This window comes from Mobula birostris, chromosome 21 (assembly GCF_030028105.1).
Source record: "Mobula birostris isolate sMobBir1 chromosome 21, sMobBir1.hap1, whole genome shotgun sequence".
NCBI classification, from domain to species: domain Eukaryota; kingdom Metazoa; phylum Chordata; class Chondrichthyes; order Myliobatiformes; family Myliobatidae; genus Mobula; species Mobula birostris.
This window is the reverse complement of record NC_092390.1, coordinates 4,575,889-4,596,441: the sequence shown is the minus strand read 5'-3', so window position 1 is coordinate 4,596,441 and position 20,553 is coordinate 4,575,889. Positions and strand designations below refer to the sequence as shown.

The following is a 20,553-nucleotide window of genomic DNA, read 5'->3' as shown; positions in this document are numbered from 1 at the left end:
ATCAGTAAATGTTAAAAATTTAAATTATAAGTCATAAATAGAAAATAGAAAAATGAGAAGTAAGGTAGTGCAAAAAAACCGAGAGGCAGGTCTGGATATTTGGAGGGTACGGCCCAGATCCGGGTCAGGATCCGTTCAGCAGTCTTATCATAGTTGGAAAGAAGCTGTTCCCAAATCTGGCCGTACGAGTCTTCAAGCTCCTGAACCTTCTCCCGGAGGGAAGAGGGACAAAAAGTCTGTTGGCTGGGTGGGTCGTGTCCTTGACTATCCTGGCAGCGCTGCTCCGACAGCATGCGGTGTAAAATGAGTCCACGGACAGAAGATTGGTTTGTGTGATGTGCTGCGGTCTTCTGCAGCTTCTTTCGGTCTTGGACAGGACAACTTCCATACCAGGTTGTGATGCACCCTAGAAGAATGCTTTCTGCATTGCATCTATAAAAATTAATGAGGGCTTTAGGGGATGGGCCAAATTTCTTTAGTTTTCTCAGGAAGTAAAGGCGCTGGTGGGCCTTCTTGGCAGTGAACTCTGCTTGGTTGGACCAAGTCAGGTCATTTGTGATATTGACCCAGAGGAACTTAAAGCTTTTGATCTGTTCCACTTGTGCACTATGTGGCAATATGGTGCAGGAATTTCACACATCAAAAAAAGGTAACAAAAAAGTTGAAAGTTTAGTTGTGTGAAATTAACTTTGCCTTGGAGATGAACAACCTTCCAGGAGCATAGCTGAGCTTGAGAAGCATGCATTGGGTTGACAACCTGTAAATAGCTGCTGGTCTCCTTAAATGGCACTGGTGTATGTCCTTTCAGATACCAAATTCTCCCTCAGCTATGCAAAGTTGAGCCCAAGTGATGGTGCAGTAGTCAAACCTGGCTGCATAATTTGGTGCCCCAATTATCCTTTTGGGTGGGCACCACCTTCACCAATATGGCATCAGGCTAATTTGCCCCACATGCCATAAGTCTTATTTGAGAACACATTCATGACACTTAGTAAGGGGACAATACTTTAAATTGTGACGACATTATTTTTAAATGTACTGGAAAAAGAATGCTTGATGTAAGAATTCAATGTCGAAACCAGAAATAAAAAGAAAATTGCAGGAGATTCTCAGCAGGTTAGATAGAATCTGTGGAGAATCAACATTGGTTAGTTACTTATGACAGATCTGTTTTTCTGGGCATTTCCACCATTTTTTTTTGAATTGTTCATATTTCTAGAATTTTGCTTTTGTAAACCTTCACTGATAGTTCCTGTCAATCGAGCTGTTTTCCTCATGGGTAATATGCAGTGAGGATCTGAATTCTTAAAAGTTCAGTTTTCCATTGATATGTGGTAGCTGTCTGATGATAATGATCTGGGTTTAAATCGTACTGTGACCCTTGTTTACAGCCATACTGCTCCTTGAATCTGCACCTGAACGTGGCACCGAATCCTTATACATCAGGCAACATTGGCAGCAAGTACTCAGCCCCAGGCATCATTGTGGCTTCAGGTACTGTATCACTCAGGTCAGGCCTCCATGTTGTTGGTATTGCTATTATTGTCACATGTACCAAGATACAGTGAAACACTTGTCTTGCAGACTGTTCGTACAGGCCAGATCATTACGCAGTGCATTCAGCTGGAATAAGGTATTCGTGAAGCTTTTCACGTTACACTTATGATACTCCCTTGCTGTTGCTGGAGTACAGAATCATATCCTAGCAACTGTGAGTCAGTGTGGGAAACTTTATTAACATTCCCAGGTGACACAGTAGCGTAGCGTTTAGTGCTGTTAGAGTACAAGTGATCCGTGTTCAATTTCACCACCGTCTGTAAAGAGTTTGTACATTCTCCCCATGTCCATGTGGCTTTTCTCCGGCTCCCACATTCCGAGTACATACGGGTTAGTAGATTAATTAGTCATATGGGTGTAATTGGGTGATGTGCTAATTGGGTCAGCAGGGCCCGTTATTGTGCTGTATCTCTAAATGTTCCAATTCAGAATTACGTCCATTGTGTGGTTTGGACCAATTCAGTGAAGGTTTTTCGATCATTAAACCAGCCACCTATTACCAGGCAAGGGAGTACTGGCCAATGCAGTTCATCCCCGGATTCATTTCCACTTTGTTCCCAATTCATCATCCTATCCAAAAGGAATTCCAAATGGATTGTGCTCAGAACAAAGGACAGAAACCATTTTTCCACTTCCCTACTACAATTGGTCAGTCCCTAATGTACCCCATGTTTGGTTCAGGCAGGAATTTGTGCCTCTTTTCTCTTGTACTTTAAGGAGCTTCAATTAAAAGAAAACTCACCCAAGATACATGTTGCAGCCCTCTTATTGACCTGTTCCCCCAGTCCAGAGATGCTACTTGGTATTTCTCAAAGCTATTTTCTGCATGTTCCATTCTCCGATTTGAGCTGGGAAAGATTTACTGTAAGGCTGAAATCCCATTCCGCAGTACATCTCTGTTTCCCTCATTTGTGGTAGTCCTTCTGCATTCCCAGACACTAAAGAGTTAGACTGATCTTGAAGTAGGTTAACGTTGTAGGCTGAAGGGCCCGTACCGTGTTACACTGTTCTATGTTCTATGTTGGATTTCCCTCCCTAAACCTCTCTATCTCTAAGCCCCTTCTTTCTCATTTCTGCTGTGTGTCTTCAACCAAGTCTGTCATAATGTTCGCAACGCTAATGTTTGTTTACTAACACATTTTCCAGTGTTGTGGATGTTACATCAGTGCAAAGTGCTGTTGTTGTCAGAGGTGCATCACTACTTACTTATGCCATTATGCCACTGGTATTTAGGGCAGCAGTGAAGGTCCTGTATCTCATGTGATGTTCAGGGCTTCCTTCATCATGTCAGTAGCTTCCTCTCGATTTTCACTACTGTCAGTCATGCAGTCCTGAGTGGAGACTCAGGAATACCATCACACTCAGATGTAGAAGGATTTTTCATTGCTGTTCCTGTAACAATTTTGTCTTGCCAAACAGGATTGTTCACCCTGAGCTGAACCCCCAATCCTGGAGGACCAGTGGACCACTTGTAGTCCGGCCTCTACCCTTTTACCGGACTGGCATGGGTGACCCTGCCAGGAGCCAAAACTTAAAGCCCTAACTCCTGCTAACATAGCTCCCTGGGTCACTGAGGCAGGCAAACCTCCAAACCACGACAAGGTTAAAAACGTCCTCTTAGAGGAAGTGTATCAGTAAGAGTGACATTAAAGTACCCTGAGACAACTCACCCACAAGAAGAAGTCCTCTTCTTTGTCGTATCATGATATGTTTAATTCCTCTTCTTAAATGGCCTAGGATTTTCTCATGAGGAAAACCTGACAATGAATTGGTTTTCTATAAAGATATTAACTGCAAATTTATCCATAATTATTTACCAAGGAAACAGTTCAAAGACCTTCTGCACAGTAATATTACTGGTAGTCCCAAAAGCAATGGACTGCAGAGACTAGTTAAAATTGCAGTGGTTTTTCACTAGAATCTACAGTTTTCAGCCAGTGTCAGCAATAGGATGAAATTTAACATCCAAGTCTATCTGACATCTCCCCAGGCTGCAGGGATGGATGGAAAGCAGGGGAGAAGTTACAGCCAACCTTTAGAAAGTTGTCTGGGCCAGAACTCCATTTTAATGAGCTATCTTGTTTTTCATATCTCTTGTCAAATGACCTCATTTCCCTGAGTGTGAACTTGTGCAATTTTTTCCTCTAAGATGCTGGTGAACAATCTGATAAAATATCCTGTATCTGTTTAAAATCATTATAATTTAAATCATTGACCATGTGCTGGAGGAACTGGCATGTCAGTCATCAGCTGTGGAGGAATATGAACAGACAATGCTGAGACAGAATAAGAATGTGGGGGGTGGTTAGGAGGGGAAAGGTAGGTGGGCGGATGAAAGGGCAAGATGTGAGAAGGAAGGTAGAAGTAATATTAAATGAGAGGGCAGTGGACCATGGAATAAAGGGAAGCATTTTTTCAGTAATCTAGGGAACAAATACTTGAAAGGAGCCTTTGTGCAGTTAGCAACTTACGAGTATTGATTCCCTTTCATTTCTACCCTTTGTGAGAGTACGGAACTCCAGAGTCGGCCCTCTAGACAGACTAACACCCAGAGTGCCAGAGGAACTTAATAAGTCAGGCTATATCTATGAAGGGAAATGGACAATCTACATTTCGGGTTTAAGGCCCTTCATCTGAACTGAAAGATAAGAGGGAACAGCCTGAATTTAAAAAAAAATGAATCAAGTGGTAGGTGGATCCAGGTGAGCCGGTGAGAAGCAGTGGGGAGAGTGAAATTTGTGTCAGAAGCTGGGAGATGATAGGTGGATCTATGTGAGGGGTGTGAGAGGCAGGACGGAGAATGGGAATGGTGTCAGAAGCTGGGAGATGATAGGTGGAAATGACAAAGGGCTGAAAATGATGGAATGTGGCAGGAGAGGAAGGTCGGGTGTGATACATTGGGAAGGCGGTGTGGGGTGGAATTGGTGAGATGGATGATGGTTGATGCACAAATGGAGGAGGAGGTGTCGGCTGTGATCGGGTGCTTCCAATGCATCGGCAGTTGTTGGTGCCTGGAGGTTTATGGCAGGGAGTTTCTCCCTTTGCCGCCTACTGTCGGGGGCTCAGGAGTCAATCGACTCAGGACTTTGAGACTTTTTTTTACTGTGCCCATGGTCTGTTCTTTATCAAATTATGGTATTGCTTTGCACTGCTGTAACTATATGTTATAATTATGTGGTTCTGTCAGTGTTAGTCTTTGGTTTGTCCTTTTTTTCTGTGACATCACTCTGGAGGAACATTGTATCACTTCTTAATGCATGCATGCATTTCTAAATGACAATAAGTGAGGACTGAGTGTTCTCATAATCTAATCTAAAAAACTAGGCTGAAGGGGCCAGGTGGATCAGTAAGAGTTAGAAGAGGGAAAAGGGAAGGAGAAGCCGTTACCAGAAGTTTGACAATTTAAGATTTATGTAATCAGATAGGAGAATGCTCAGCTAGAATTACAGGTGCTGTTCCTCTAATATATGTTAAGCCCAACCTGGCAGATGCATGGATTTTGAACCTGATCAATGCAAGACATAAATAGGTCCCTGTATTGGGAGTTAATATTAAAGAAAGTAGTTACAGCATTTCAAAGAACTTCATTGCCTTCTGTCTTCTTGCATTTTGAGGTAGTGGCCAGGTTGAAGCTGTGGATTGAAACTCTTCTTGTGCAATCAAATCTGAACTCTGGTGGCTTTACTTGAATTTCAGGCAACGTTGGCCCCAACCTACAAATGGACCAGGACAGCCCCAGCAGCAATATGTTCATCTCATCAGACGGGGGAAACTCCTGGAGACAGGTAATGGTGACAGCAAGAAGCTTACTGCTCATGAACCAGAGCTGAGCTGACACAATCGAAATTAATTTTTTGAAGACATATAACCTTGATCAGAAACGTTGATTATCTGTACCGGGCCCCCCACAGTTGCTGCCTGACCAGCTGAGATCTCCCAGCAGTTTGTTGATTGCTTGTGATAACAGTTTTAACTTCCTGACGATGTGTTGATACAACATATCATTTTCTCGGTGTGATAGCAACAACAGGTTACCTGGAATACTGTACTGCATGCTGTTCTGGTCTACTTACCTGAGGAAAGAGACACTGGCTTTGGAGGAGGTTCACCAGATTGAATCTGAAGATGGAGGTTAGCATATGGAGAGAGACTGTGTCACCTGGAACTATACTCACTGGAATTCCGAAGAATGAGAGGAGATCGTATAGCAACATAGAGAATTAAAGGGATAAGTAGATAAGACAGAGGCAGGAAAGTTGTTTTTACTGGTAAGTGAATCTGAAACTAGGGGACGTAGCCTCGGGGGAATAAATATAGGACAGAGATGAAGAGAAACTGCTTTTTCCAGAGAATAGTGAATCTGTGGAATTCTCTCCCCAGGGAAACAGTAGAGACTACTCAATATGTTAAAGACATGGTTAGATACAGTTTTGCAGATTAAGGGTATTAGGAGTTATCGGGGAAAGGCAGGTAGGTGGAGTTGAGTAGATGGCCAGATCAGCCATGGTCTTAATGAATGTGGGGAGGAGGTTTGACAGGTCAGATAGCCAACTCCTGCTCCTAATTGTTGTGTTCTTATTTGGAAGAGTATCTATGAAGCAAGCCACCGGTGTGAAGCTCCCATCCTTGTGACTATGACTGAAGTCGGAATCCCATCTGAACATAGCAATTGCCCAGATTGATTCCTGTGCTGCCCTGCCATCTTGCAGGCAGCCTCAATAACAGCAGTCGTACACAAAGGTCTCAAGAACAAAGCAATGAGACAGCTGAGCAGTTAAGCCAGAGGAACAATGTTTCCCAGGACACTGGAGAGCATGCTGTCAGAGTTAAAAGACTGTGTTGGTTAATCGCTTGATCCAGAAGCCAGAACCTTTGACAAGATGTCGGCACTATCGATGTTTTCCACTCATGTTGGAGGGTTTGAGGCCGTAACTTGCTGATTCAGAAATGTGAACACGTTCACTGAGCCAATTTACAACTGACATTTATATCAATACATTTTAAAAAAAGATGTGCCTGACACATTCTGAAGAGTGTTGTTTAGAATTTCATCCACTGCTAGTAGGAACAGCCAAGTGAGTTTCTAGGCAGGTAACCTCAAGTAAAATGAATCCTGCATTTTCCCTGGAAACTTAAGTCAAAGGCATGATGGAAGCAGTCAAAACTGACCCAGTTGCTATTAATGACACAATTTGATGCATAGAGTAGCTGGGCAAACCCTACTGAGTCCAGATGTTTTTCTTTATTTCTGTGCTCACATGCACTGAGGCCTTTTTTTAAAGATTAGCTTTATTTGTCACATCTAAACATCAAAGCATAAAGTGAAATGCGTCATTTGCATCAACAACCATCACAGATTAAAGATTGTGCGCCAATGTAGCATGCCCACAACTCACTAACCCTAAGCCTAACTGCACACCTTTGCAATGTGGGAGGAAGCTCGAGCACCTGGAGGAAATCCATGTGGCCACGAGAGAATGTATAAACTCCTTACAGACAGCAGTGGGAATTGGACTTTGATCAGTGATTGCAGGTACCGTAAAGTCTCCTGCTCACTGCTATGCTACCATGGCATTTGAATATCTTCCCCCCAAAGCATTCTCCAGTATGGTTCCAGAAAAGGTAATGGTAGAGTTAATGATAAGCCTGATGGATTTTGATAGAGGAATACAATTTGATAAGAGGTATAGGTAGAGTGGACAGCTAACACCTTCTTCACAGGGTGGCAATCACTAATAGCAGAAGACATCCTTTTAAGTGCAGAGAAAAGCTTAGAGGAGATGCCAACGGTAGGTTTTTTACACGGAGTATAAGTGCCTGGAACATATTGCTGGGGCTGGTGATAGAAGCAGATACATTAGAGGCTCTTAGATAGGCATATGGATCATTGGAAAATGGAGCGTCTAGGTTATGTAGAGGGGAAGGGTTGGATTGATCATAAAAATGGTTAAAAGGTTGGTAAAACATCTTGTGCTGTGCTGTTCGATGTTTGCTATTTTATGGTCTATGAAATGGGTAGCACAGCTATGTAGATAATAACGCCAATGTTTCTCTTCTCTTCATTCTGGGTTCGATGCTGACTTCATGTGAAGCTTGCACATTCTCTCTGTGGTCATGTAGGTGCTCTGCCTTGCTCCCATTTCCCACCGATAGGCAGGTTGGTCACTAAGTTGGTGACTCTAAACTGCCTCCCATGTGTAGGTGGCTGATAGAATTGGGGAGGAATTAGTAGGAATGAGGGAAGACTAAAATGGGATAGTGTAGGAGTAGTGTTTAATGAACAGCATAGATTGGTTGGGTCAAAGGTCCTGGCATATGACTCTGTGGTTCTAATAGGAGTTTGGCTGATGTGGAGATCACAGTGGAATCGTTATGCTGCTGTGTCTATAAACAGGATCCAAGAGTGGATCAGCAATATCTCGTCCTGTCATTAATTCAGTAAACTTCTGCTGATAAAGAAACACTTCATTGTTCGCCAGGATGTTGCACAACATCAAAAAGATCTTTCTGAAGTTTTTCTGATAAATAGTTGGACAGATATTTTCTACTCTCTAACAAAGGACTACACTTGCACAGAAGTTACTGCGAGATGTACGTGTGGGCGATTTCAACCAATTTTCGTCAAGAGATGTAATTAACAAATGTAAGAAATGAATACTTACAAAGCCTGCGCAAACTAAACTTTAACTCAAAGTGACAGTTGGCATAAAGAGTGATTTTGAGCATACAGCAATGAGGATTACCTCAGTCCAAACAAAGAACAGAAAGTTCTGAATATCTTGACCCCGGGTACTGTCTGTATTGAGTTTTCATGTTCTTGTTAAACTATAAGACATAGTTGTAGAATTAGGCAATTCAACCCATTGAGACTGCTCCACCATTCAATCGCAGATGATTTATTTTCCCTCTCAGCCTTATTTTCCTGCTTTCTCCCCATAACATTTGACACCCTTACTAATCAAGAACCTATCAAACTCTGCTTTAAATATACCCAGTTACCTCGCGTCAACGCCAACACAGTCCAAACGTGCTGGGTTAGCCCGCAAGTGTCACCATGCTTCCAGCATCAACGTAGAATGCCCACAACTTACTAACCCTTACTAAGATGTATATCTTAGGAATGTGGGAGGAAACCAGAGCACCTGGAGGAAATACATATGGTTATGGGTAGAAAGTACAGACAGTGGTGGAATTGAACCTGGGTTGCTGGCACTGTTAAAGCCTGCTGCTAACTGCTACACTACTGTACCACCACTGGGAGGTACATTGCCAATGTATTAGAGGGATTAGTTGAATTAACATGCAAAATTTCCAAGACAAAGAACTGTTCAAACTCTTCCTAATGACACGTAATGACAACCAAAGACAAAAGTCTCCCAAAGTTCAATGGAAATTTATTATAAATCTATAAATCAACATTGAGTCATGTCATCTGCAGAAATTTTCTGATGACTCAGCCATAGTTGGATGTATAAAGGGAGGATGGAAAGATGAACACAGGGCCCTGGTGGAGGAATTTGACAAATGGTGCAAGCTGAATCATCTGCAGCTCAACATTAGTAAGAAACATAGAAACATAGAAACATAGAAAATAGGTGCAGGAGTAGGCCATTCAGCCCTTCGAGCCTGCACCGCCATTTATTATGATCATGGCTGATCATCCAACTCAGAACCCCGCCCCAGCCTTTCCTCCATACCCCCTGACCCCCGTAGCCACAAGGGCCATATCTAACTCCCTCTTAAATATAGCCAATGAACTGGCCTCAACTGTTTCCTGTGGCAGAGAATTCCACAGATTCACCACTCTCTGTGTGAAGAAGTTTTTCCTAATCTCAGTCCTAAAAGGCTTCCCCTCTATCCTCAAACTGTGGCCCCTCGTTCTGGACTTCCCCAACATCAGGAACAATCTTCCTGCATCTAGCCTGTCCAATCCCTTTAGGATCTTATACGTTTCAATCAGATCCCCCCTCAATCTTCTAAATTCCAACAAGTACAAGCCCAGTTCATCCAGTCTTTCTTCATATGAAAGTCCTGCCATCCCAGGAATCAATCTGGTGAACCTTCTTTGTACTCGCTCTATGACAAGGATGTCTTTCCTCAGATTAGGGGACCAAAACTGCACACAATACTCCAGGTGTGGTCTCACCAAGGCCTTGTACAACTGCAGTAGTACCTCCCTGCTCCTGTACTCGAATCCTCTCGTTATAAATGCCAGCATACCATTCGCCTTTTTCACCGCCTGCTGTACCTGCATGCCCACTTTCAATGACTGGTGTATAATGACACCCAGGTCTTATTGCACCTCTCCTTTTCCTAATCGGCCACCATTCAGATAATAATCTGTTTTCCTATTTTTGCCACCAAAGTGGATAACTTCACATTTATCCACATTAAATTGCATCTGCCATGAATTTGCCCACTCACCCAACCTATCCAAGTCACCCTGCATCCTCTTAGCATCCTCCTCACAGCTAACAGTGCCACCCAGCTTCGTGTAATCTGCAAACTTGGAGATGCTGCATTTAATTCCCTCATCCAAGTCATTAATATATATTGTAAACAACTGGGGTCCCAGCACTGAGCCTTGCGGTACCCCACTAGTCACCGCCTGCCATTCTGAAAAGGTCCCATTTATTCCCACTCTTTGCTTCCTGTCTGCTAACCAACTCTCCACCCACACCAATACCTTACCCCCAATACCGTGTGCTTTAAGTTTGCACACTAATCTCCTGTGTGGGACCTTGTCAAAAGCCTTCTGAAAATCCAAATATACCACATCCACTGGTTCTCCCCTATCCACTCTACTAGTTACATCCTCAAAAAATTCTATGAGATTCGTCAGACATGATTTTCCTTTCACAAATCCATGCTGACTTTGTCCAATCATTTCACCGCTTTCCAAATGTGCTGTTATCACATCCTTGATAACTGACTCCAGCAGTTTCCCCACCACCGACGTTAGGCTAACCGGTCTATAATTCCCCGGTTTCTCTCTCCCTCCTTTTTTAAAAAGTGGGGTTACATTAGCCACCCTCCAATCCTCAGGAACTAGTCCAGAATCTAACGAGTTTTGAAAAATTATCACTAATGCATCCACTATTTCTTGGGCTACTTCCTTAAACACCCTGGGATGCAGACCATCTGGCCCTAGGGATTTATCTGCCTTCAATCCCTTCAATTTACCTAACACCACTCCCCTACTAACATGTATTTCACTCAGTTCCTCCATCTCACTGGACCCTCTGTCCCCTACTATTTCTGGAAGATTATCTATGTCCTCCTTAGTGAAGACAGAACCAAAGTAATTATTCAATTGGTCTGCCTTGCTCCCCATAATCAATTCACCTGTTTCTGTCTGCAGGGGACCTACATTTGTCTTTACCAGTCTTTTCCTTTCTACATATCTATAAAAGCTTTTACAGTCCGTTTTTATGTTTCTTGCCAGTTTTCTCTCATAATCTTTTTTCCCCTTCCTAATTAAGCCCTTTGTCCTCCTCTGCTGAACTCTGAATTTCTCCCAGTCCTCAGGTGAGCCACTTTCTCTGGCTAATTTTTATGCTTCTTCTTTGGAATTGATACTGTCCCTAATTTCTCTTGTCAGCCACAGGTGCACTACCTTCCTTGATTTATTCTTTTGCCAAACTGGGATGAACAATTGTTGTAGTTCATCCATGCAACCTTTAAATGCTTGCCATTGCATATCCACCGTCAATCCTTTAAGTGTCATTTGCCAGTCTATCTTAGCTAATTCACGTCTCATACCTTCAAAGTTACCCCTCTTTAAGTTCAGAACCTTTGTTTCTGAATTAACTATGTCGCTCTCCATCTTAATGAAGAATTCCACCATATTAAGGTCACTCTTACCCAAGGGGCCTCTCACGACAAGATTGCTAATTAACCCTTCCTCATTGCTCAAAACCCAGTCCAGAATAGCCTGCTCTCTAGTTGGTTCCTCGACATGTTGGTTCAAAAAACCATCCCGCATACATTCCAAGAAATCCTCTTCCTCAGCACCTTTACCAATTTGGTTCACCCAATCTACATGTAGATTGAAGTCACCCATTATAACTGCTGTTCCTTTATTGCACACATTTCTAATTTCCTGTTTAATACCATCTCCGACCTCACTACTACTATTAGGTGGCCTGTACACAACTCCCACCAGCGTCTTCTGCCCCTTAGTGTTACGCAGCTCGACCCATATCGATTCCACATCTTCCCGGCTTATGTTCTTCCTTTCTATTGTGTTAATCTCTTCATTAACCAGCAACGCCACCCCACCTCCCCTTCCTTCATGTCTATCCCTCCTGAATATTGAATATCCCTGAACGTTGAGCTCCCATCCCTGGTCACCCTGGAGCCATGTCTCTGTGATCCCAACTATATCGTAATCATTAATAACAATCTGCACTTTCAATTCATCCACTTTATTACAAATGCTCCTTGCATTGACACACAAAGCATTCAGGCGCTCTTTTACAACTCTCTTAGCCCTTATACAATTATGCTGAAAAGTGGCCCTTTTTAATGCTTGCCCTGGATTTGTCGGCCTGCCACTTTTACTTTTCTCCATAGTACTTTTTGTTTCTACCCTCACTTTACACCCCTCTGTCTCTCTGCACTGGTTCCCATCCCCCTGTAGTGAACTAACCTCCTCACGCCTAGCCTCTTTAATTTGATTCCCATCCCCCAACCATTCTAGTTTAAAGTCACCTCAGTAGCCCCGCTAATTTCCCTGCCAGGATATTGGTCCCCCTAGGATTCAAGTGCAACCCGTCCTTTTTGTACAGGTCACGCCTGCGCCAAAAGAGGTCCCAATGATCCAAAAACTTGAATCCCTGCCCCCTGCTCCAATCCCTCAGCCACGCATTTATCCTCCACCTCATCGCATTCCTACTCTCACTGTCGCGTGGCACAGGCAATAATCCCGAGGTTACTACCTTTGCGGTCCTTTTTCTCAACTCCCTTCCTAGCTCCCTATATTCTCCTTTCAGGACCTCATCCCTTTTCCTACCTATGTCATTGGTACCTATATGTACCACGACCTCTGGGTTCCTCACCCTCCCACTTCAGGATATCTTGAACACGATCAGAAATATCCCGGACCCTGGCACCAGGGAGGCAAACTACCATCCGGGTCTCTGGACTGCTTCCACAGAATCGCCTATCTGACCCCCTTACTATCGAGTCCCCTATCACAACTGCCCTCCTCTTCCTTGCCCTACCCTTAGAGTCCGGTCCTGTAGCTCAGAAGGGTAGGGCAAGGAAGAGGAGGGCAGTTGTGATAGGGGACTCGATAGTAAGGGGGTCAGATAGGCGATTCTGTGGACGCAGGCACGGCCACTGTCGCTTCCTCCGGGTAAGCTGTCCCCCCCAACAGTACTCAAACAGGAGTGCCTGTTGTTAAGGGGCACAGCCACCGGGGTACTCCCTATTACCTGACCTTTCCCATTCCCCCTCCTAACCGTGACCCACTTGTCTGCCTCCCGTGGCCCCGGCGTGACCACCTGCCTGCAACTCCTCTCTATCACCTCCTCACTCTCCCTGACCAGACGAAGGTCATCGAGCTGCAGCTCCAGTTCCGTAACGCGGTCCCTTAGGAGCTGCATCTCGATGCACTTGGCACAGATGTAGACGTCCGGGAGAAGAAGGAGATAGTGATGGACTTTAGGAAGATTAAGCCTGCATTGCTCCCTGTTACTATTGATGGTGAGGAGGTGGATGTGGTGAGGACTTACAAATACTTCGGGGGCACTTGAGTGAAGGCTGTGTATAAGAAGGACCAGAGTCATCTCTACTTCCTGAGGAGACTGAGGTCTTTTGGACAATGCAGGCCTCTCCTTCACATATTCTACTAGTCTGTTGTCACCAGTACAATCTTCTGTGAGGTGGTGTGCTGGGGCAATGGCATCAACATGGGTGTTGCCAACAGGCTCAATAAACTGATTAGAGAGACTGGCTCTGTTATAGGAGTCAAACTGGACACACTGGAGGCTGTGGTAGAACAAAGGACCCTATGGAAAATCCTGGCAATTCTGGACAATGTTTCTCACCCTCTACATGCCACCTTGGCTGAACAGAGGAACACTTTTAGTAATAGACTAAGACACCGTGCTACTCCAAAGAGCGTTATATGAGGTCATTCATACCCTCGGCCATTAGGCTCTATAATGAGTCAACCTATAGCCGGGGCAGTGATGTTAGACAGTTTGTGACAACTTATTTTTTATTCTTACTACTTCTTTTCTTATATTTGTATATCTGTGCCCTTGTAATGCTACATTGACACTGTAATTTCTTTTGGGATCAATAACATATCTATCTATCTATGTTATCATATACTACATTGAGATTTATCTCCTTGCAGGCATTTACAGGGAACAAATGAAAAACAGTAAGTGTTTCAGAAAAAAACTATAGATAAATAGACAAAGACTGACACAATTCTCAACACTAACCTTCAATTTTATTGACCTCTGACTAATTTCATCACAAAAGATCAACTTTAGTTTGAGAGAAGGTCAGTTTTATAGAAACAGGAGTTTTATTCCTCCTTGACATTATGATAATGTTCTATGTTCATTACTTTCTTTCAAGAGTTAGTTCATCTGTGTCAATATTTTTGTTTGTTTATTGATGTCTCTGTAAGTAACAACAGTTACCACATTCTCAGGATAATTAATTGTGTGAAACACTTTAATCCAATTGAGCATGATGTGATTTTGTCTAAATGGAAGTAATTCCAGACCCATCAATCCCACTTAAGTAAATATTTGTCCAGTTCCTTATATAATTAATTACCTTCCATGTACAACCATTCTCAGTCTTTACTTGGCAGAATTATACATTAGAAATGAGTGATTACTGAAAACAAGATAATTGGCCCATTCATACAAAGAGAAAATGATCATTTATCAAATTAATCAAAAACATCAAAGTCTGGCAATGGAGATGGGCTGCTCTGGGAATACTCATTTGGTCTTTGTCTTCTGAAGTGTCAAGTAAGCATTTTGCATGTGCTGCTCCAGTCTCCAGGATTCTGTATAAGAAGATGGGCAGATAGATTTGCATGCTCTAGCTGACAGGAATGAAGGTAATATTTTTGTTTTCAATAGGTTTCAATAGGTACAGTTAATGTCGGAGAAATGTATACCATATATACCCTGAAACTCTTTTTCAGAATCAGAATCAGAATCAAGTTTATTATCACCGGCATGTGACATGAAATTTATTAATTTAGCAGCAGCAGTTCAATGCAATACATAATCTAGCAAAGGAAAAAAAAGCAAATAAAATAAAAATAATGATAATAAATAAACAAGTAAATCAATACATATATTGAATAGATTTTTAAAAATGTGCAAAAACAGAAATATTGTATATTTTAAAAAAAAGTGAGATAGTGTCCAAAGATTCACAGTCTATTTAGGGATCGGATGGCAGAGGGGAAGAAGCTATTCCTGAATCGCTGAGTGTGTGCCTTCAGGCCTCTGTACCTCCTACCTGATGGTAACGGTGAGAAAAGGGCATGACCTGGGTGCTGGAGATCCTTAATAATGGACGCTGCCTTTCTGAGACACCGCTCCTTGAAGATGCCCTGGGTACTTTGTAGGCTAGTACCCAAGATGGAGCTGACTAGACTTATAACCCTCTGCAGCTTCTTTTGGTCCTGTGCAGTAGCCCCCACATACCAGATGGTGATGTAGCCTGTCAGGATGCTCTCCACGGTACAAATATAGAAGTTTTTGAGTGTATTTGCTGACGTGTCAAATCTCTTCAAACTCCTAATAAAGTATAGCTGCTGTCTTGACTTCTTTATAACTACATTGATATGTTTGGACCATGTTAGATCCTCAGAGATCTTGACACCCAGGAACTTCAAGCTGCTCAATCTCTACACTTCTGATCACTGTATGAGGATTGGTATGTGTTCCTTCGACTTACCCTTCCTGAAGTCCACAATCAGCTCTTTCATCTTACTGATGTTGAGTGCCAGGTTGTTGCTGTGGCACCATTCCACTAGCTGGCATATCTCACTCCCGTACACCCTCTTGTCACCACCTGAGATTCTACCAACATTGATTGTATCATCAGCAACTTTATAGATGGTACTTGAGCTCTGCCTAGCCACACAGTCATGTGTATATAGAGAGTAGAGCAGTGGGCTAAGCACACACCCCTGAGGTGCACCAGTGTTGATTGTTAGCAAGGAGGATATGTTATCACCAATGCCCACAGACTGTGGTCTTCCGGTTAGGAAGTCAAGGATCCAATTGCAGAGGGAGGTACAGAGGCCCAGGTTCTGCAACTTTTCAATCATGATTGTGGGAATGATGGTATTAAATGCTGAGCTATAGTCAATGAACAGCATCCTGAAGTAGGTGTTTATGTTATCCAGCTGGTCTAAAGCCATGGGGAGAGCCATTGAGATTGCATCTGCCATTGTCCTATTATGGTGATAGGCAAATTGCAATGGGTCCAGGTCCTTGCTGAGGCAGGAGTTAAGTGTAGTCATGACCAACCTCTCAAATCATTTCATCACTGTCGATGTGAGTTCTACCAGGTGATAGTCATTAAGGCAGCTCACATTATTCTTCTTAGGCACTGGTATAATTATTGCCTTTTTGAAGCAAGTGGGAACTTCCGCCCATAGCAGTGAGAGGTTGAAAATGTCCTTGAATACTCCCGCTAGTTGGTTGGCACAGGTTTTCAGAGTCTTACCAGGTACTCCATCAGTACCTTCCATCTTGCGGGGGTTTACTCTCTTTAAAGACAGTCTAACATTGGCCTCTGAGACGGAGATCACAGGGTCAGCAAGTGCAGCAGGGATCTTCACAGCTGTAGTTGTGTTCTCCCTTTCAAAGCGTGCATAGAAGGCGTTGAGTTCATCTGGCAGTGAAGCATCGCTGGCATTCATACTATTAGGTTTTGCTTTGTTGGAAGTAATGTCTTACAGACCCTGCCAGAGTTGCCGTGCATCTGAAGTCGCCTCCAACCTCATTCAAAATTGCCTCTTCGGACTTGACATAGCTCTCCCCAAATCATACCTGGTTTTCTGGTACAGGCTTGGGTTCCCAGACTTGAATGCCACAGACACGAGGAAATCTGCAGATGCTGGAAATTCAAGCAACACACACAAAATGCTGGTCCTGACGGAGGGTCTTGGCCTGAAACGTCGACTGTACTTCTTCCTATAGATGCTGCCTGGCCTGTTGCGTTCCACCAGCATTTTGTGTGTGTTGCTTGAATGCCACAGATCTAGCCTTCAGCAGACAATGTACCTCCTCGTTCACCCACAGCTCTTGGTTTGGGAATGTACAATAAGTCTTTGTGGGCACGCACTCATTCACAGGTTTTAATGAGGTCGGTAACAACTGTAGCATACTCATCCAGGTTCGAAGATGAATGCCTGAATACAGTCCAGTCCACTGATTCAAAGCTGTCCTGTACCTGCTGCTGTGCTTCCCTTGTCCATACCTTCTTGGTCCTCACTACCTGTGCTGCAGTCTTCAGTGTCTGCCTGTACTCAGGGAGTAGAAGTACAGCCAGCTGATCAGACTTCCCAAAGTTAGTGAGTGGAATAGCACGGTAGGCATCCTTGATGATGGTGTAGCAATAGACCACTTTGTTGTTTCCTCTGGTAGAGCAAGTGATCTGTTGATGGTAGTTGCTTAGCGATTTTTTCAGCCTAGCCTGGTTAAAATCTCCCAAAACAATGGTGAAGACGTTAGCAAACATCCATGAAAACAGAGGAGTGCCCCAAAGAATGAATGACAGTTAAACATTAGAACCCCAAAGCTCCCCCCTCCCCCACCAGCAAAAAAGCATCTGCACCCTCCACTGAGCAGTCAAGCATGCAGCAAAGTATCAGTAAAGACACGGACTTGCAGTACCCCAAAGACTACTCGTTCTCATGGTATTCAACATACCACAGGCTCCCTTTCTCCCTTATAAGGGAAATAGAGGTATTTCCCTTATTTTCCAAATAAATAGTCCATTAATATCCATGAAGCCTGGAATCCTGTGCAATATTCCAATCTTTAACAAGAATTCATGGTTTATTCAGCACTTCAAATAGTTTGCATAATACATACAGCCCATGAAAGAAACATGGCCCTAGACATTACCACAATATTAATAATTTGGTCAACCTGTGAATTAGAGTGAAAATTCACAATCAAAATTATAGAGCACTTTCAATCGAACTGAGCAGAATGGATAGTTTCTGCTTCCATTAAATATGAAACATCAGGTATGGCAGTTCTCCTCCACTGGTGAGTTACCGGACAGTGCTGGAGCTTGACCTGTTGCAGCCTAATTCAGGTACCCGTGTGATCCAACTGGTGGCGGAAGTGATTGCTCGAGCATTTTTCTTGTGACCCTGTTGGACTTTAATAAGTAGAATACTGCAAGTCTGATTCGCTGGTTTATTGGTGAAGCTAATGGCAGGGCAGATGAGTTGACTTGGTTGTTTCGTGGCCAAGGCCAATGTGCCTAGGGATTGCCTCTTGTGGTCTCCAGTGAAGGAGATGCAGGAGCTGGCTGTGTGCCACTGGATTCTGTACTTGGCGAGGGGCTAGCCCCTCCAGTATTCACTGCCAGGAGGACAAGCTGGATTGTGGCTGTACTTGTGCAAAATGAGGTACTGCTATGGGTTATTCTTGCAGAAACGTGACTCCAGGGCAACATCTATGCACCATCAATCTACAGGACATGACCCTCAGGGTTTTGGACTATATAATTAATTGTTTAATATTTTTTACAACTATGTTTTCTGCTATCATAATTATATGTGCTGTGTGTTGTATGTGACTGTATATTGCACCTTAGTCCCAGTGGAACGCTGTTTCATTTGCTTGTGTATGGTTGAATAACAATTAATCTTAAACTTGAACTTGTGCTATCTCTTAACCTGTAGCACACTAGCACTGCATGGAATAGGGCCAATGCACATTATGAATGCAGCTTTTTATTTATTTAGAGATCCAGCACGGTAGCAGACTCTTCCAGCACAACGAATACACCCCGGTGACCAACTAACCTAGTAAACCCTACATCTTTGGGATGTGGGAGGAAAGTGGAGCTCCTGGAGGAAACCCACACAGTCACAGAGAGAATGTACAAGCTCCATACAGGGAGCAATGAGAATTAAACCCGGGTTGCTGGATCATTAAGCTAATGGCTATGTCTCTTGGAGAAATGAGAAAAAAAATCTTTATGTCCTGGGTGTACCAAATTAGATGTTATTCTAACTATAAATAATTTAGTTATTACATGGGCCAATTAGGCTGAAAAATGTGGTTTTAAACAGTTCATTTCTATTTTCCTGAAATATTTTTGGTTGGACATTTTAGACTAGTAAAGTCAAGAATGTTGTATTATATTTTAACAGAAAAAATCAACATATTTCTACTGTGAGTGTAAATAATGCATCTCTCATAATGAATATTAGAGAGGGAATTATAAACCTGAATTTGCCCAGACAGAAACATGCACCAAAATTTTCTCTTACAGAAATTATATTTATTTTAACACTAACATGGATTAAACAAAACATATAAATGGACCTACCTGGATTGGCAAAATTGGCAATCTCTTAATTTTCTTTTTGCATTAGATGAGGATCTGTCATCCCAGCTCACTACAGTGAAGGAGCAATATTCACATTTATGTTCTCTCTATTCATTTAACCTTTCAGTTTGTTATACATATATTTCAGTTATTAATTCCATAACAATGGGCATTTGTGGTTAGGTCAAAGTTCAGTGGAGTACTTTGTTTCACAATTACATGTTTCAGTTTAATGAATGCTTTATTCAATGTAGTATCTACTGCCTCAGTTACCATATGCCTTTCTCTAATAGATTATTTCTATAAACAGTCCTTCAGAGTTCATGCTTTGATGGTATTGGGCCAACAGTAACGTTTTTCTGGTATTTGGATTTCTAACGTGCATTGAGCTTCACTATTAAAGTTGTATAGGAGATGTAAAACAAATTTTTCCAATTGCGCTGACATAACAATTTTCATTTGATTTGTTAAAGCTGTTAATCTATTTTTCTTCAATTTAAGCTAATGGATGAGTCTGTCATATGTTCCTATCTCTACCTGACTGACATTAATCTCACTGTGTTTCCTCCCAATACCCAGATATTTGAAGAGGAGCACAGCGTTTTATTTCTGGATCAAGGTGGTGCACTGGTGGCCATTAAGCACACACCGCAGCCAATCCGGCATCTGTGGTAATTGCAGCTTTTATCATCCCAGCTCATCTGCAATTATATATGGCCTTAGTGAGATCATATTTAGAGAACTGTGCACAGCTTTGCTTTCTTACTTGTAATATGATTCCATACCCAATTCTCCCATACTCTAAAACCGCTCACTCTTTGTTCCCACTAACAGGATTTGTGCTGATGTCCCATTTCCCACATTATTGTCTGCACTCAGATCCTTATGGATCCCCAGGATCCTGTCCTGCCCATATCCATATCATCTACTTCCAGTATCCCCAACTTTGAACACAATTTACAAGTGCCCCATTCATACACTCCATTGCTTCTAAACTCCATCAGTTACATCTTGTCCAAGTTGGATTGTCTTTCTGCTTTCTGGTTTCCATCTCTGTCCAATAAACAGGAAACACATTGTAGTATTTTGTTTGGAGTAAAGCTGCAAGTATCCTTCTCAAAAAATGGAGGGAGTAACTGGAATAAAAATTATTTTCAAAATGCTTGTGGTCTTTTAAATAGAATTGTGATGGAGAATAATACAGTGATATTGCACTAAATCTGACTGTTTTGTTCCAACTTGCATCTTCATTTGTGATTTGCAAAGCATTACATTGTGTTTAGAAACCAATTGTGTCTCTTTTCACAAAAGCCTTACAGAAGTCATAAAGTCAGTACAGAAACAACTCGCATATGCCAGTCAAGATGGTCATCTAAGCCAGACCCACTTACTTATATTTGATCCATATTTTTCTAAGCACCTTCT

The 20,553-nt window shown here is 42.6% G+C and overlaps 1 protein-coding gene across 1 annotated transcript in view; it reads left to right on the top strand.

The window, feature by feature from the left end:
- Positions 1 to 20,553, top strand: part of LOC140185993 (VPS10 domain-containing receptor SorCS1-like) — an 837,248-nt gene that overhangs the window by 613,803 nt on the left and 202,892 nt on the right. The window contains exons 11-13 of the mRNA XM_072239817.1: positions 1,392 to 1,494; positions 5,254 to 5,342; positions 19,708 to 19,799. Coding sequence (XP_072095918.1) covers positions 1,392 to 1,494; positions 5,254 to 5,342; positions 19,708 to 19,799 — 284 coding nt within the window. The remainder of the gene's footprint in view (positions 1 to 1,391; positions 1,495 to 5,253; positions 5,343 to 19,707; positions 19,800 to 20,553) is intronic.